Source organism: Diabrotica undecimpunctata, chromosome 6, assembly GCF_040954645.1.
Source record: "Diabrotica undecimpunctata isolate CICGRU chromosome 6, icDiaUnde3, whole genome shotgun sequence".
In the NCBI taxonomy this organism is placed as follows: domain Eukaryota; kingdom Metazoa; phylum Arthropoda; class Insecta; order Coleoptera; family Chrysomelidae; genus Diabrotica; species Diabrotica undecimpunctata.
In genome coordinates, this window is record NC_092808.1 from 99,809,451 (window position 1) to 99,829,325 (window position 19,875).

The 19,875-nt window shown below is 31.8% G+C and overlaps 1 protein-coding gene across 1 annotated transcript in view; it reads left to right on the forward strand.

Annotated features, from left to right (window-relative positions):
• Positions 1–12,778, forward strand: part of LOC140442745 (glutathione S-transferase-like) — a 40,248-nt gene extending 27,470 nt beyond the window's left edge. The window contains exon 5 of the mRNA XM_072533720.1: positions 12,497–12,778. Within this exon, the coding sequence (XP_072389821.1) occupies positions 12,497–12,694 (198 nt within the window). The 3' untranslated portion in view covers positions 12,695–12,778. The remainder of the gene's footprint in view (positions 1–12,496) is intronic.
• The last annotated feature ends 7,097 nt before the right edge of the window (positions 12,779–19,875 follow it).

Sequence of the window (19,875 nt, forward strand, 5' to 3'; positions counted from 1 at the left end):
TAAAATCAAATTATAAGTTTGATGGAATCATCGGTATACCCAGGATCAAACTCTCCTTTTAGGCCAGGCTGTGGAAAAAAAAAGGGTGATTTTACACTGTAATCCAGGAATTTATGCAATGTGGCCTTGGTTATAAAGGGCAACCTCAGGAACAATCCCCCAGTTTATTCAACAAAAAATTTTTGATTATTGTTTATTTATGATCGTTTATAGGTGCAAAATACGTATTTATTAAGTTTTTTTGCCAAAAGTAAGTGTTGTTATTGGTAATTTCTGTATAGATTATGAAAGTTCTTTAAAAGACCTTCAATTTGACCCGTAAAGTAAGTGTTTTAATGGGCAATTTCTGTATAGATTATGAACGTACTTTAAAAGAACTTCAATTTGAGCCGGTATACGTTCAATTTAATTTATTTTCAAAATTAAAAAACGTAATATATATTGCAAAATTGCTATTTTTATTTCAAATATATTACATTCAAGCCATTAAAATTACGAATCGAATGAGCTATAGTAGGCCTAGATCGCTTAATTTGGTACTGAGATACGTTAATTAATTTATCCCACGACCTTCATCTTTGAATGCTCATAAGATTGCCAAAAAAAAAATGATAGAGGGCTAATTCTTATTTCATTCTCTTCCTAAAGCCGTAAATTTTCATATTCCACTAGAAAATAATAAAAAAAAATTTAACCTGTTAAAAATAATTATTTATGAAGTTATGAAATTATATTATGAAGAAGTAAAATTGCAGTTATAAACATTTAGAGATTTAGAGCTGCAGCACCGTCTATGTACCCTACAAATTTCTAATTTGCAGATTATTGTAGCTGGCTTCGAGACGAAGATTAAAAAAAAAGAGTTTTCTACGACCAATAGGAGCTAAGTTAGCATATTTTTTTTTAATCACAGAGGCTTTATTAATAACAATTAAGAAACGAATTCGCTCGGAAAAATTTGCAATATCTCGGTGAAAAATGAACCGCTTTCGATGATTTTTTTTAATCTGGGGTAGCTCGTTGAAATAATAACATCTGGAATACTTTCACCCTTAAGAAACCACCCCCAATCCCATAAAAATTTTTTTTATTCTTTTACTTTTACAATACTATTAAACGTAATCTACTACCAAATTATTATTGAGAACATCCCCATGAAACATCCCCATTTCTAAAAAAATTTAATATTCTAAAATATAGACTACTATTATTTCAGTATTTATCTTTTTTTTAATACTTACTCTGCCTCGCTGTGTAATCTTTTATCAGTGAAAAATTATCTTAAAGTAAAGTTCAAATGATTCAAATTTCTATTTAAAAACAATCTATTTTCCAAAACAAACTCAAAATAATTGATTTTAAAAATTTTTGGTCAAACTAGATTTTTAGTACAATTTCATGGGAAATTAAATAATTGGTTTAATAGATTAAAATAAACATTATATATACGTATATCTTAAATTGCAAATTACTTTGATAGAAGGAATAAATTAGTAAAACAAAGATATAAACAGTAAAATAATTGTAATTTATTTATATGGTTTTAAAATTAGATTCAATATTTATAAAATCAGAAATATGCTAAGTTTTTATTTATTTTTCTTTTTTTAGTAGGTTGTACAATTTCCTGAGAATCATATAACAATTCATCCAAAACATCCATCTCACTCTCATATTCTTTTTCTGCGTCATCTAGTTCATATTCAGTAGTATGACAATTTTCGCAACTCTCCCCATTACAATTTTCGCACATTCTCGTACATTTTAGGCCGTGCTTACGGCATCCGCAATGTTTGCCACATGCGGTTTCGGTGCTACATTGAAAAAAGATAAACTTTATTCGTCATTTTTAACAATAAATAATGATTTTAATTTAAGGAGAATACAAATGTAGTAAATGATGCCAGATTCGTTTCTTAATTGTTATTAATAAAGCCTCTTTGATTAAAAAAAAAATGTTAACTCGGCTCCTATTGGTCGTAGAAAACTCTTTTTTTAAATCTTCGTTTCGAAGCCGGCTACAATAATCTGCAAATTAGAAATTTGTAGGATACATAGGGGGCGCTGCAGCTCTAAATGTTTATAACTGCAATTTTACAACTTCACAAATAATTGTTTTTAACGGGATAAAATTTTTTTTTAATATTTTCCAGTGGATTATGAAAATTTACGGCTTTAGGAAGAGAATGAAACAAGAATTAGCCTTCTACCATTTTGTTGGCAATCTTATAAGCATTCAAAGTTGAAGGTCGTGGGATAAACTAATTAACGTATCTCAGCAACAAATTAAGTGATCTAGGTCTACTATGGCTCATTTGATTCGTAATTTTATAGGCTTGAATGTCATACATTTGAAATAAATAAAAAAGCAATTTTGCAATAAATATTACGCTTTTTAATTTTGACCTTCATTCGTCATTTTTGCAATAACAAATAAATTAAATTGAACGTATACCGCCTTAAATTGAAGGTCTTTTAGAGTACTTTCATAATCTATACAGAAATGACCCATTACAACACTTACTTTTGGCAAAAAACTCAAAAAATACGTATTTTGCACCTATAAACGATTATAAATAAACAATAACCAAAAATTTTTTGTTGAATGAACTGGGGGATTGCTCCTGAGGTTGCTTTTTATAACCTAGGCCACATTACATAAATTCCTGGATTAGAGAGTACTTTTTCCCCCACAGCCTGGGCTATTTGTATTTCTCTTTGATGCTCGTTACCTCAATGACATTATTCATTAACTTGGTCAAACTAAATCTTTTGTTCCTATGCATAGTCGAGGTTGATCCTGTGACTTATTGACAATATACCCTATTATTTTTTATGTATGACAATATAGCTTATTACACTCGCGTCATAAAATCCGGGTCACCTTGAAAATTTCAAGTTTCTTGAATATTTTTGCATCTGGTGCAGTAATAACCTTTTTTTAAGCTAATGTATTTTTTATTTGTCATCAATGTTTGTTTTGAAAGAAAAAAAACGGTTTTTTTATTGTTTTTATTGAAAAAGCAGAAAACAAATCAAATTGTTGAAACAGACATACGAAAGAAAAAATGAAAAATACAGAACGTGGTAAAACATCAGTGGAATTTTAATGACTAATATCGTGTATTGCCTCTCCTTGCTCTAATAACCTCTTGCAGACGACGGGGCATATTCTCAATTTTTCTCTGGATTACATGTTGAGGTATGTTATTCCACTCTCTCACTAACAGATCCTTAAGCTCCTGTGAATTGTTAGGAGGAGGTGTATGGGTTTGAATACGTTTTTTCAAATCGTCCCAGAGATGTTTGATGGGATTCAGGTCCGGAGACCTAGATGGCCAGGGTAACCTCGTAATTCTAACCTCGTCCAAGTATTGCATACTGATCCTGGCAACGTGCAGTCGCGCGTTGTCCTGCATAAAAACGGCGTCTTCTCCAACCACTGCCATGGTGGGCATAACATGTTCTTCCAGAATCTCCGTAATGTTTCTTCGGGCAGTTAAGGACCCATTTTCGATGAAGGGTAATTCTGTGCGGAAGTCGGAAGATACACCTTCCCAAGCCATGAACGAGCCTTTACCAAATGGCATTCTTGGAGCAATGCAAGCTTGTGAAAATCGTTCACCGGTTCTCCTCCAAACTCTTACACGTCCATTGGATCCAGTTAGACAGAAACGGGATTCATCTGAGAATAACACTTTGCTCTAATCATTAATTCCCCAATGCGCGTATTGTCGAGCAAATGCTAGTCGTGCAACTCGATGCGCCCGGTCAAGTGGCGGTCCTGTACCCATTACCCGAGAAGATAGTACAGGATAACGAAATCTTCTCCTGACTGTTGCAACGCTAACATTGCAATTTCGTACTTCCTGTAGCCAATTTCGATGCATAACCGCAGTTGAGGTCTGGTTTCGTAAAGCCTGAAAGACAAGAAAACGGTCATCTCGTGCCGTGTTCGTTCTTCTTCGTCCAGAGCCAGATCGTCTGGTTAGCAAATTCGTCTTCTGAAAGCGTTGAAGCACTCGTTGAACCGTAGAAAGGCTTACGCCAACAGTTCTTGCGACTTGTCGTTGAGTGTAACCGTCTTCCATAAGCGCAACAATGCGTGCCGTTTCAACAACAGTCAAGGCATTTTTGGCAAAAAATAAACAATAATAAACACTAGAAATGGCACTAATAAACACTAATGGCGGCAATAATAAACGTTTGTTTGTTGCATTTAAACAGAAAGTCGAAGCACAAATGAGACATTTAAAACAAGCGGCAGTTACAGGTACCGTTCATTTTGAGAAGTGTGCACTTTTCCGCGAAATCGGCACTATTGGTCTTCTTTGTTACAAAGGAAACCGCTAAGCTGACAACAATTCTCAGAAACATGCATTAGTTTGTATTTGTGTTATTATTATTTACGATAAAGCTCGTTAAAAATGAAATAACGGCGATTTTTAAGGTGACCCGGATTTTATGATTGCGAGTGTATCTTTTGTTTTCGTTATGTAGGAAATAGAGAAAAATAAAAACAAAAACTTTGTTAAAACTTATTGTGACCGACCTCGGATAAAGTAAAATAGCAGAAAAATAAAATCTAATAAGTAAAACAGTAAAAGAATATGACATAATACAATCATTTTGGAGATTTTACAACGAATATTACACAATGGCTGCATATTACGAATTTTAAATTTAGACCTACCGGGCAATTTTAAGATCAAACACCAATAAAACAACTAAAATAATATTTCTACCTCTTTTAAACAATAAAATAACATTTTTTCCCTCACTTAAACCATTTTTCTTTAATTTAAAACATTTTCTTGAAAAGAGGTCACATAAATTAACCTACCACCTCTCGGTTTGACTGTTTCGTCAGAAGTAACAATCTTATCACGTGTACGTCAAATCTCCCAAGCAGCGTCGACCCAAAGCCATATTCTGGACAGATAATAATTTTCAAATGTACATAGCTGTTCGGTAGGTAATATGAATTACCCAATTTCTAGTAATTATAGAATTGAGGGGCTCAGAGGAAAAGTGATACAAGTGACATTTAGATAGTTTTAGATAGTTTAAAAATGAGAGTTAAAGTGTAAGTAATGGCACAAAAAGACCAAACAACATTTTAAAATCTAATCAAGTTACTATTGTTATTAAGTTCTTAATGTTTTCAAGTGCAATTTTTACAATCATGTATTTTTCATTTTTTTTTTAAGTTTATTGAGAAAATGTACATGTACCATTTTAGTTGTTCAGAGTAAACATAGTAGAAGTAAATATTACTACCAGTAAATAAATAAATAATATCTTCTATAAAAGAAATACATGTAATTGTTTGAACATTTATTTAAGAAGCTACATTAGATACGAAAACAAAATTTATATTGCGTAAAAGTACATTAATAAAAAATGCATAAAAATAACAACGATATGATATTATATAAACTTGCAAGTAACTGAGTTTTGTCATTGTCGTCTAGCTCTATATCATCTTCATAGTTCTTCTCTTTCTTTTGAAGGAAGGAAAAATGAAGGAAGGTACCGTCTACAGGGATTGTAATGTCTAGTATAATGGCTAAAGCTCGGATTTAGACAATAAAGGAATATAACTTATTATTTATTGTACAAAGTGAATTAACGTAATATTAACTTAAGGCAGGTATATTTACACATCATAATCATAACATTAGTATAAATAAACTAGTAACTAAATAACTGTAAATTAATAATTAAACATTGTAACCACTTAAAATTTTATCATTAATAGAAACAACTAAATGTTTTTCAATATTTTCGGTCTTCAACTATGTCTCCGATCACTTAAAATTAATTTTTACATTGAAAACGAACGTTCGACATCGACAGATGTAATTGAAGCATATTTCAGAGCGGATAATAAATCTGGCATAATTTGAAATTCCTCGGAAAATGTCCCATTCAAAACTTTAGCAACATTAGATAAAAACGAAAAACCTTCATTCTTGTCGAAAACATATAAATTTATCTCTTGTTTTTCTAATAAGGTAATTGTGGTAACTATTAATTTATAATTGTCATTGATATAAGCGAGTTCCTGTTTCAATTTGGGATTTTTTAATATTTTTTTTCTGACATAACTAATTCTATTTCATTGCAGTGTTCAAAGTAAAAAAAACTGCTTCGAGCCAGGTTCCCCTCCTTGTAATTACTGGTTTAGGTGGCAAAGGGACACCGGGAAATCTTTCTTTATATATTTGCACCCTCAACGGAGCCTTTACAAAAACTTTTTTCACAAAATTAATAAAATTATTTACCAACGGAAACAGATTTCTTATTTCTTCAGCAATTCTATTTACCCCGTGGGCTACACAAGTGCAATGAATTAAATTAGGATAAAAAATCTTTAAATTAACAGCAGCTTTTAACATATATACCGCAGCATCTGAAAGCATTAAAACTATTTTATTCACTGGTATAGCGTTGGATAAAAAGAGGTTTGTTAAACTATCTTGTATAAATCGACTTATTGTTAAATTGTTTGTTTTTTCCAATTCTTTAACGGCAACTAAATAAGGTTTTCTCGCAAGGTTTTCGTTTAAAATTTGAATCATTAAATTAGCTATATACCTGCCGCATACATCTGTCGTTTCATCCACGATAATATACAAAAAATTGCCCTTTAACTCCCGCTTAATTTTTGAAATACATTCCACATAACATTTTTCCGCAGCATGTTTTCTCAATGTACTCTCGTCCGGTAAGGATTTATTAAGATATTTTTCGAAAAAGCATTTAAAACTAGGGTTATAAACTTTATATAGAGGAATGTTGGATGCAATCATCATCTGGCATAAATCAAATTTAAATGCGTCTTCCTCCTTTTTTTTGAACTGCTTGAACTATCGCGCAGATATATTTGGGATAACTTAGAGGAATTTAATTTTTCCAAATTACGTGTATGAAGTAGGGTTCCACAATGCTGGTCAATAAAGTACTTTTTTCTACTTGAAATCTGAGAATTTAAAAAAAAAATAATTAGAATTCTAAAACCGCTTTAGAATTTAGTTATGTTGGGGACGTGGGACGAGAAAAAAAGAGAAAAAATAAAACTTACCGATTTGCCGCATTACAAAATGGTCCATCTCCTAGAGAAAGTTCCGAATAAGGTACGATCCATAGCCTTAATTTAGATGTCATCTTTTCACACAAATGTCTAAAACGTTTTAAAACGTGTTCTTTGCTTCTCGGTATACGCAACAAAACTAAACTAGGATATAGCAATTTGTGACTAAACTCTGATACAGTAACCGACTGTACAACTGATAATAAACTAATAAATATTAGGGATTTCCAAATAGTTAACCCTCAAGTCTCGATCAGGTACATTTTCCTAGAAATCGATTGTATAAACAAACCATTGATATTTTATTATTGACCCAAAATTTTATTATACAATGGTTTAGTAATAGAATAATATCATGGGTAGTACCATGAAATTTTAAAAAAGGCACAAATAGGCGGAATTTACGAAAAAAGGCAAAAAGTGCAAAAAACAATTATAATAGGCAAAATAGGCAAAAAAGGCATTTTGCCTATAATCCGAGCTTTAATAATGGCTGATATATTTTGGAAACATATCAATATGTCGTTTACCTTATCAATTACATTCTGTGATAGTTTATTAGGACATGGAGCTCTTCCTCTTTTATCAACAGCTGTGATTCCAAAGTCAGATATTCCATTTAAAATTCTCCAATAACGTCCACTACTGGATATCCAAGGTTTTAAAGAAAAACATTTTGCAAACCCTCATATTTTTCAATTTGATAATAAGGCTCTTTCCTTTATTAGTAACAGCTTCTGTACGTCGTCGTTTGGGCAAAGTCATCTCTGTACAAGACGTAATGAATGCATTCTGCAGATTCCAATTTCCTAGACCCCAGAATTAGTTAAATATTTCATGTCTTTCTTCATCCGGGAATTTTTAACACTGAAATCTGCAAGTATTTATATAAATTTGCAAAATTGCTTTTACTAACTTGTTTTTATAACCTACGTATTCTTCACCTGCATTCCTTTTTCGTTTTCTTACTTGCCTTTTATCTAAATTGCTATATCTGAAACGTTTTTTGCCCTTTAATGACACGTTTAAATCGACATCTGCAATGTTTTTTAGATCATGATTACTATAGCTACTACCATCTTCTATTTGCCTATAGTTTTTGTCCCCTTCTGGATCGTCATATTTCGTTAACTGTCAGATTTAAAAAAAAAGACACATTTTAAGGTTATGCTATCAATTTCTTTCAACTACTACTTTTTTAAGATATAAATAAATAAAATAACACTATAAGATAACAATTGTAGACATATAAAATTACTATGTAGACTTACCTGGCATTATTTTAGGGCTATTGTACAAAGTGTATTAATATCTCTGCACACTTTCAAAACGTGGTTATCACAAACAACTACATAAGGTTTAGAACAAAACTGAGACATGTACATTTGCACTACTTACACAGAAGACTATTACCAGAAATTGGTGGGAGCTTTTACTTCTAGATTAATGTACTATCTAGATTAATTAATAATAGACTTAATACAGATAGATGTCCTTACTGGATTGTGTTTTGTACTTGTACCATTTTTATATTAGTAAATATCAACATCTTTTTAGTTACAAAATATCACGTGTCCCACTTTTCCTCTCAACCCCTCAATTGAGAGTACGGATTCTCATTTGATATTCTTATTGCAACAAACGATTTATTAATTTATTATTGTAGAGGAACATTTCACGTTACATGTTATTCTCACAATGAGCAGAGACAGGGTTTAGCCGTAGTGTATGTACTGTAATTGTATTGTTTCGGCAAAAAACCTTCCACCTTTCCTTTTATATTTGCAATCGACTAACAGTCCCTTAATCATTTTAAATATATAAATAAAATCCCTAGATGGGGTATTTTTCCAGAAGTCATTATTTCATGGAATGTGAGTTATGACAAATTGCAATTGAAGAATCTTATGATTTTGTATTAGCCGAGGAATTGTAGCAGAGCATCTAAATTTTAAAGTTGTGTTTGGTGCAACTCAATAATGTTATATGTACAAAAAAATTACTTACTATTTATTAAAATGTGTTAATTTTCAGCGTAAAAAATCGGCGTCGATGTGTCGTGATCATTTAAATAACTTGTTCAAAGAAATTTAATATTTTAAAGAGTTTTCTGTGCTTTTGAGGCAGTTAACAACAAGTGTATTTCTTTGAACTTAAAAACAGATGCTCATATGTGTAAGCCAGTTTGAAAGTGATAATTAAAGAGTATTTACTGTAACCTTTTAAGGTAAATAACAAATTAGAATATACGAGTATAATTAAATTAGATCATATTATTATGCACCACCTTTATGCATCCACCTTTAAACAAATTTTTCCTACTGCCCGAGTAATCGTACGTGGGGACTACCAGAATGCGATGTATACGTCGTGTATTTCACTTCCCACGCGAGTACAAAATGTGAGGATCAGTTATGCATAGTGTACATAATACATTTGGCGCGCTCACAAGTTAATGACAGTGAGGTTATTTATTGTTGTAAATAAACAAACATTCTTCTACCGATAAAAGGTATGTAGTATGTTAATTTGTTGATAAATAGACGTATTTATATATTACCGTATTGAGGCTTTATGATCTACGTAGATAACTAAGTGAATTTTAATGTTTTGATTGGTGGTTCCAATAGATGCCACTAGGCCGATCAATAAGTAATAGGTATGTTTTGTTACAAAATTCCAAAATGAGAAGACATCTTGGTTTGAGTAAAATAGCAAGTAATGACGCTTACGCTTTACTAACAGATATCCCATCGGACGGATCTGACGTATCCGATTTTGATGAGAACGAGGATGAAAATATCGACATGACTTTGAAGTTAGCTGTTTTAGTGAACAAAACGATATTTCAGACAATAAAGACGGTGCGCATGACAGTGATGGTGAAGAGGTATCAGTTGTTATCCTTGATGAGTTAAAAGGACCATCGACCCAAATAATATCCCTCAACTCCGTCCTTTTTTAGAAAACGTTGGACCAAATGTTCCTGATACTTTAGAGATTCCCCTTGATTTCTTCCTTCATTTGTTTAGTGAAAACCTGATGACTACACTTGTTTCGCAAACTAATTTATATGTAGTCCAAGAAAATAGCAAAAACAACACACCCACAACAGTTAAAGAAATAAAGTGTTTTTTGGGAATGAACCATTTGATGGGTGTGAAAAGTTACCCGGTTATAGAGATTTCTGGTCTGCAAATTTTATTATCAGGGATCAATGTATTTCTTCATGTAGATCGAGTGACAGATTTGGATGGTTGCTTACTAATCTTTACATAAATGACAATTTATTGCAAACTAAGAAAGGTAATGGCAATTATGATAAACTCTACAAAGTGCGGCTATTGCTAGAGAAACTTTCAACTACTTATAAAAGCTCATTTTATCCCAGCAGGCACCAATCAATAGACGAATCGATGATAAGGTTTAAGAGGCGAAGTAGTTTACACCAATAATATGCCGATGAAGCACATCAAAAGGTGATATAAGGTATGGGTACGTGCTGATCAGTCAGGATATGTTTTATAATTCCAAATATACACCGGAAAAGTAAAAGATGTAAGAGGGCAAAACCTCGGGGCAAGAGTAATAAATAATCAAGAGATTTAGTTGGAAAAAATTATAAAGTTTATTTCGATAATTATTTTAATTCTGTTGAATTACAACGCGACTTGATAAAAGACAAAATCTACGCATGTGGAACAACTCGAAAAGATAGAAAAGGTTTTCTAAATGAACTTAAAACAAATAAACAAATGAAAAGGAGTGAATGAGTGAAGACGGTGTGCTAGCTTTGGAATGCATGGATAAAAAACTCATTCATTTTCTAAGCAATTTTCACAAACCTGAAGAAAATGTCACTGTGAAGAAGAAAAAAAAAGGACGGGACGTCAGTAGACATTAATTGCAAACAAATATTACAACAAATATATGGGCTTCGTAGATAAGTCTGATATGTTAGTATCTTGCTACAAATTGGATAGAAAATCCAAAAAGTGGTGACAGAATTTTTTTCCATTTTGTTGACCTAACATTACTAAACTCATATATAATTTTCAAACAATCAACAACTTGTACGAGAATGTCTTTGAAAGAGATTAAAATTGCTGTGGCCACCAGTTTGATTGGAGCAGACCCCCAAATGCCATAATTAGGAAGAAGAACCATGGATGAACCAAGCACCAGTAATAGGTTCAAAAAACAAGTTCCTCTAGAAATAAGAACAAAGCAGCCCATATGCCTCAGCATGAAGCCAAAGTACGTTGTACATACTGCAGTACCAAGATGGCACTGTACTCCTCATCGTACAAGATGGCACTGTACTACATGTAAAGTAAGTTAATGTATATCTGACAAAAAAAATTGTTTTATTCCATTTTAAAATAAAACAAAAATAAAATATAAAAAACGTTTGATTTGTTTATCTTTTGCCCTAATATGTCCTAAAAACAAATTATTCACCATTATTCATTCATTGTGGAATGCAATTTTTAGATTCGCCATGTCTCTAATAACATCTTTATCAACGTCTGTTTTCCCTTGCAATTCTTAGAAGGCACAGATTAAAGCGAAATTCTGAATTTGGTTTCGAAAATTAGTTTACGGATTTTAATATCAGATATCGCTATTTGCGTCTATACGAAGCCATGTTAGAGTTGCTTCCTAAGACAGAAAATATTTATTTTCACGTTCAGAGTGACTGCGAAAGCCGTTCTGATGGGGCCTATTAGGCCGAAATACGTATAAGCGGATGCGCAGGCGCCCTGTACGTGAAATCAAATCTTAACTGTCTTTTCCTTTTTATTCCGATTTACTCTGTACGAGTACAAAAAACCAATTCGCTAAGAATTTTGCTTATTTGAGGAGATATGTTGTGGAATGCAATTTTTAGATTCCCCATGTCTCTAATAACATCTTTATCAACGTCTGTTTTGCCTTGCAATTCTTAGAAAACACAGATTAAAGCGCAATTCTGAATTTGGTTTCGAAAATTAGTTTACGGATTTTATTATCAGATGTCGCTATTTGCGTCTATACGAAGCCATGTTAGAGTTGCTTCCTAAGATAGAAAAGATTTATTTCCACGTTCAGAGTGACTGCGAAAGCCGTTCTGATGAGGCCTATTAGGCCGAATACTCTAGTAGGTTTTCTCCTGAGGTTTCGTCATATCTTTTGTGGTTTATATTCTTTGAGGTTTGATACAATTTGTGACAGTTAAACCTGGCTGTTGCATCTAATTGGTGGCATGGTATTATTTTAAGTTGAGTAGGTGCCAAAGCAAAAGCTAAATATTAATAAATATAGGTTAGGTTTGGATTATATTGAGTTCTTGGGGACACTGAACACTTTATTTTATACTTACACAGAAAAATAATAACTAATTGAGTTTTTTACTTTTAGCTTACCTGGGCAGATATCTTCTTTGTAACATCGTATGAAGATATAAGACATGTACTTAAAAATAAGGATATTGTAAAAGATTTTTCTGGATTACAAAACTTGAAGAAGAACGTACTAGCAGAAAAAAATATTAAGCAGTATATCCAGAACCGTCCAAAAATTCCAACCTATGCGTACGATTTAAGAAGCGAATTGTAATTTTTTTAACATCATGGAATATGTATTTTCATTGTGTAAAGTTAAAACCCTTAAGATATTTTTAATAAAATATATAAAAAATAATTAATTTTTGTTTATGTTAGAACGTAAAAATCTTAAACTGTAACACAAAATTATTGGCAGTATGTAACAATCTTAGCAACATATAAACTCCTATGTAGTTTACCATGCAAATATGAGTGTCGGTTTGTTTTAAAAATCATTTAGAAACTTGAAAAAACAAAACGGTTTCGGCATACTACTTAATCAAAAAATTACTTGAGCAGGATAAAAAAACTTTAATTTAAAAATTTCGTGAAAAACTCTGAAAGAGTGGAGTCTAGTTCTTAACCCGCGAAGAGCAGTTGTTACACAGCAAAGAAGTAGTATTCGAGAAATCTCAAACTACTAAACTACTTAAATTAGACGACTGGAAGGCTTGAGTTTTTATATTTTGATTTCCTGAAAACAATCTGTTAATAGTCAATACCTTCTTTAAACAACATCCTAGAAGGCTATACACATGGAAATCACCTGCAGACAGAAAAGACAAAATTGTTAGAAATCAAATTGACTTCATTTTGCTCAATAACACCTTTAAAAAGTACATACACTCTACGAAAACATATCCTGGAGCTGATATATATAGCGATCACAATCCAGTTATAATAGATTTTAGATTAAAAAGATTTCTCATAGTCAAAAAGAAAACAGTGGCAAGAAAAATAAACATCTTACAACTAAAAAAACCCTGAATAGAAAAAAGAAATAATAAGTATCAAGATTGGGGAAGAAATAAAAACGATCGAAAACTTGGTAATGACAGACATTGAAGTAACATGGACTGCGTTAAAAACAAAAATAACAAAGATACAAGAAGAAGACAGCGGGTTCATAAAATACAACAATAAACAAGAATGGATAACTCAAGAGATCATGGACCTCATGGACGTAAGACGAAAACATAAAACAAGCCCAATAGAATACAAGCGAATCAACAAATTCATTAGAAAAAAGTGCAGGGTGGCGAAAGAAAACTGGATGTCAACAAAATGCCTAGCAAACGAACAACTTCAGGAAAAATACGACACTTTTAATATTTATAAAAAATAAAAGAAATGACAGGTAGACACAAAAAGAGACAAGCAACAATATTAAAAAACGATAATAACGAAATAATTATGGGTACCAAAGACAAACTAGAGAGATGGAAAGAATACATACAAACTCTTTTTGATGACGATAGACCTTGTTCTCCATCATCCACAGATAATCGAATAAATGAAAAAGGCCCAAAAATAACCAAAGAAGAAGTGATCCACGCAGTAAAATCTCAGAAAGATGGAAAAGCCACCGGTCCAAACAATATCAATATTGAAATACTTAATCTAATTGCAGATAACGAAAGTAAAAGCCTAGACTTAATAACAGCACTATTCAATAAGATATATGACACAGATAAAATACCAACAGACTGTCTAAAATCAACATTCGTAGCATTACCAAAAAAATCGAATTCCTCACAATGCGATGATTATCGAATATTAAAATTGATGTCTCATGTCCTTAAAACTTTTTGCAGAATTATCTATACACGAATTTACAAGAAGTGCGAGTTCCAGATGAGTAACACTCAATTCGGATTTCGAAACAGATTGGGAACACGAGAGGCTCTTTTTGCTTTAAATGTGTTAACGCAACGATACAGAGACATAAATGTAGATGTATATGCATGTTTTATTGACTATCGAAAAGCATTTGACTGCGTTAACCATCAAAAGATAATCGAAATTCTGAGAACAACTGGAGTTGACGAACAAGACTTGCGAATTTTCTCAGAACTAGACTGTCACCAAACGGCAACAATTGAAATAGAGCACACAACATCCGAAGATATACAAATCCGACGAGGAGTGAGATAGGGTTGCGTCATATCACCGCTACTGTTTAATTTGTATTCGGAGTCTATATTCAAACGAAATCAGCATAGACAACATCAGATATGCTGATGATACCGTCTTGATAGCAAGCAACGCACAAAAACTACAAAATATAATAAATGCGGTAGTTCACCACTGCGAAATGTTCGGTTTACATCTAAACGTTTCCAAAACTAAAACTTTAGTATTTTCAAAGACACCAATAAACGTACAGGTGTATGCCAAGAGTCAAATAATAGAACAGGTAAATTCCATAAAATATTTGGGAGCAAATATCAATAGTCAGTGTAATCCAAAAAAAGAAATCCTATTAAGAATCGAACAAGCAAGGAAAGAAAAAAGAATAGATGCCTTTGAAATTTATATATACCATGAGAATTCCATGGGTACAAAGAGTTACTAATGTTGAGGTACTTCGTCGCATGTGTAAACAAAAAGAATTACTAAGACTAATCAAAGAGAGGAAAATGCAATACTTGGATCATGTGTTGAGAGGCGAAAGTTACCGGAACAAAAATCAGAGAGAGGTGTCAAAATATGCGTTTTTGATATACACACAGAGTGGAGAGAAAAGCGTCTGTCGCTACCGGGAGTCAACAGTTAAAGGACAGTTTATTTTTCATTTTCTAACTAATGTCTGTATTTCTTGAGATCTGTAAAAACGAAATATTGGGACGTAGAGATAACTTTTCAACTGTAGGATATCTACAAGCTTAAGTATAAGTCTGGTGGAGACGATATTACCATTATATTCAAGCGAAATCGTCTGCAGTAGGCAGGACATGTAGCCGTCTGGGCCCCGAAATCGAACATAATAACAAATATTTTAACAGCTCAACCGGGGGAATGACTAGACAGGGTAGACCAAAGCTGAGGTGGATAGACGAAGTAACACAGGATGATGAGAAAATTGGTGTTGCCAACTGGAAAATCCAAGCAAAGGACAGAGCAGAATGGCTCAGAAAGCGTTGTACGATTCAAGATGATGATTATTATTATGTTTTTATAACTGTTTTATCTCTGTTCATGCTTATTGTAATATTTAATGTAATTTTCTTCTTTTCGTTCATTGCGTTAAATATCTGTACATAAATCGCTCCATCCTCTGTTATAATTATTTCCAAACATTCGAACGTCGATAATGTCTTTTCTATGTTTTTTTGCAAATATCCTCTTTCTGCTGCCCCATTTTGTTTACGCTACATTTATTCTTAATGTTCCTGACGTTTATTTCCATTTTCAGATTTTTTTTCTTCTACCCATACACCCATTAGTTCTTACCTTTTTATTTATCATCCTCTAATAATATTAGATCATCTGCATACAATAATTGCTTCATTCTCACTGGCCACAAGTTATCTTCAATTACCTATTATAGGTTGTAGATATATTGAGTTACTTTTCATGCTTTATATTACTATATTCATCACCAGCTTAAATAGTACTAAATTGAGGTTGTCTTTCCTGTTTTTTTTGTCTCTTCTTAATGTTAAATATTGACAACATGTTTTTAAGGTGTATTTATATATGTAAATTAATAATTATCGAAGTTAAAATTTTATAAAAACCTACTTTTATATAATACTACTTTCAGATTGAAATACAAAATACGTAATATTGGAATAATTATTCTGACTTATACTTAATATGCTTCTATATCCCCAATATTATGAACGATATTATCGCATACTAGCAGTAACGTATTTATTTGCTTCATCTGATGATGCTTTTGCTAATAGAGTCTTAATCTTAGCTATTCTAGGATTTCTTGACATCTCGCTAATAATAAAAAATACAGAAAAATAAATACAGAAATTAAACTTTTAAACACAATTAAAAGTGCCTTTTGTCGTAAGTTTTTAATCAACATCGGTCAGTTGCTACTAGTAAATGTTTACCAAAAGTTACGTCTGTTTCTAATCATAGCAGATTCATAGCAGCGCATTTGCGCATAGATGTATATGTTTCTAAATGTTTTTCGTATAGCAGAGGCACAGCAGAGATACGTCAAGGTTTACATTCCTAAGAAACATTGGGATACGTGGATTTGTTATTAAATAAAACTAGTTATTTTTTAAATAAACATTCACTTATCTAAAAAACTGTTAAATTTGAGAATACAAAAAAATTTGACAACTAAAAGACACTTGTTATTGAAAATAGAGAGTTATGATCGTCCTGTAATAACACTTTTATTTTGACATATGCGCATGCCCAGTTTTGCGTCCTTTATTTTTGTCCTTTAATAAAATACAGGACGTCTGTATTTAAGTTAAATACACGCCGCCAGAGAACTTTTATCTTAAGATAACTTATTTTGACCTAACCAGTCAAATTACGAGTAGAGGGAAGACAGACGTGTAATGTAATCTCACTTATATTTATATGGATATTTGATCAAATTTGTTGCATGATGTTCTGTTTTATTTAATGAAAATGTATTCTCATTATTCTTAATTAGTAAATCTCCATGATTATTGTTTTACATTATAACGGTAATATTCATATTTAACAACTCTATTTTTTCATCGTTTGCGCCAAAAAACTAGTTATATCTAATACTTAGTTCTTTAATTTTGTAAGAGGCGAATTATGGATTACAGTATTCTTAAAATAAAGTAGAGATAAAGATTACAGTATTCTTTAATTAAATTCAACGTTTTACTCCTTTCAATGATCTTTTAATTTTTAATCTAGGATTAGGTATATAAGTAACAAATGGTTATAGGCATTTATAGGTTATTTTTATAATATACAAAAATATTAATTCTTATTTGTCGAAATAAAAGATTTCTTTAACATGTAAGCAACAACTCTCTTTTAGGCATGAAGTATTTTGTCCGTATTAAACAATCCTTTAATAAAGGTGGTTGTCATCTTATTGTTTCAATAACTTTTTAGTAACAAAAAAATTCAAGGCTCTGTATTGGCCACTTCAACGACAACTTAGCGAATAGCAGAAGATTTATGCAACTACCAATTCGGGTAGCCCCCTTTTTATTCAAATAAGAGTTAACTTTTGGTGGACATCAGGCAGAAACCACAGCAAACAACCATGAGCATTTTAAGGAAATTTTGGAAGTGTTTATATGTTAAGTCTTGCAGATATTCAGGACAATAAAGGAAAAACAGCACAGATAATTCAAAACTATTCAAAATGGTATAATCGATTCAATTTCTCAATAAATAAATGAATACGTGAAAAATGAAGTAGACGAATCCAAGTTTTTTTGTCTACGTAGATGATTCAACTGGTATTATCCAGATTTTGCAATGTCGTATTATTATTGTAATGTCCATTACAGGCCATTGGCAAACCTATAGAACGATTCTTGGTATTGTTTGACGTAAGTTCGAGTCGGAACGGACAAAATTTATTTAATCTCGAGTCGAATTGCCTTTACAGATTTTAATATAAATCTAAACTCATTGGCCAGTGTTTTGATGGAGCAAGTGTAATGTGAGCACGTCTTCAAGCGAAAATAAAACAACTGTGCAACTTCGTGCAACTGTATTTCGAGTGCCAATTTTTTTTGGAACAGATAGTGGATTGCCTTCCCACTTTTACAATTTGACTAATCGAACTCAGGTTTCTGCGTAATTGTTGGGAGAAGGATTCCTACTTTCACCGTAACACGATGGACATCGAATTCTAAAATACTTAGAAAAGGATCTGCTTACTGGACTGATAAATACACAGCCGTTATTTAAAGACATCGTCTAATTTGCAATTCTAAAGGACAGGATAATCGACCTCATGTTTAAGAAGTAACCGTTTGGTAAGTCAAGCCTATTTTACTTAAGCATGTATTCTTTGTTTCGTTCTAATTAGATCTTGTAACTATTGTTTTAAAAAGGATCCTTCCTTACTTTCTTTGTTGAGTAGGTATTGAAATTGTATTCGCTACAGTCACACAGAGCCCTACATTGTACTGAATGCACGTGGATGTGGTCGGAAAAATTGTGTAAATGGAAATAAAAAATCTTACAATCAACTACTGCCTATTAGTAACCAGAAAAAGATGGACTTAATGAAGTTATGCAAAAAAAATTAAACCAGAAAAACTGCATGGATAGTATGCATCTCTTCCAACAGGAGCAGCCAACAATATACCAGACACAATAATCGAGATAGCCGTTGAGGATGACGAAGAAAAGGAACTTCTTTAATATTCTATTTTATTGTAATTAACTTATTAGGATGTATTATGTAATAAATAATTATACCCAAAACTCATTATTGTTGTTTATGCAAAAAATCATTAGCTGATAACCTTGTACAGTATACATAGCAGAGTATCTTCAAAGTATTATTAACTTCAGATTAATAAATCTAAAAGTAGTAAATACATCTTAAATTAGTTTGTGACAGAAAATTTTTAATACCTGATTTATAGTGAACATTTTATATTTAAGTTTAAATATCTCCATAACAATAAAATGTTAGTTAATTCTCGTTGGGATATGACAATATATTACATTCACCGGATCGTACAGATAAATGAAAACAGGTTGTCAATATTTAACATTTAAAAGAGACAAAAAACAGAAAGACAGCCTCATATTAGTACTATTTATATTGGTGATGCATATAGTAATATAAAGCATAAAAAAATTCAATATATCTCCAGCTTACAATAGAGATAAATATGAGATAATATGAGATAAATATGAGGTAATATGAGATAAATTGTGGCCAGTGAGAATGGAGCAATTATTGTATGCAGATTATCTAATATTATTATATTATAATATATTATTAATATTATTAGATGATAAATAAAAAAGGGAGGAACTAATGCGTGGAAAGAAATTCTGAAAATGGAAATACCCGTCAAAAACATTAAGAATATAATATAGCGTAAACAAAATGGGGTATCAGAAATAGGATATTTGCCAAATAATCTAGAAAAGATATTATGCGTTCGAATGTTTGGTAATAATTATAACAGAGGATGGAGCGATAGATATACAGATAATTCACACAAAAAACAAAAAGATGAAAATTAAAAGCAAATGAGCAATTAAAAAAGACATTAATATTAATATTCATTTTCACGATGCTACAACCCTTGAAACGCTTCAAACTTATCAAGCTTTCTGCGCCATTCTACTCTCCTTTGCTTGGATTTTCCAGTTGGCAACACCCATCTTCTCATTATCCTGTGTTACTCCATCTATCCACCTCAGCTTTGGTCTACCCTGTCTAGTCATTTCCCCGGTTGAGCTGTTAAAATATTT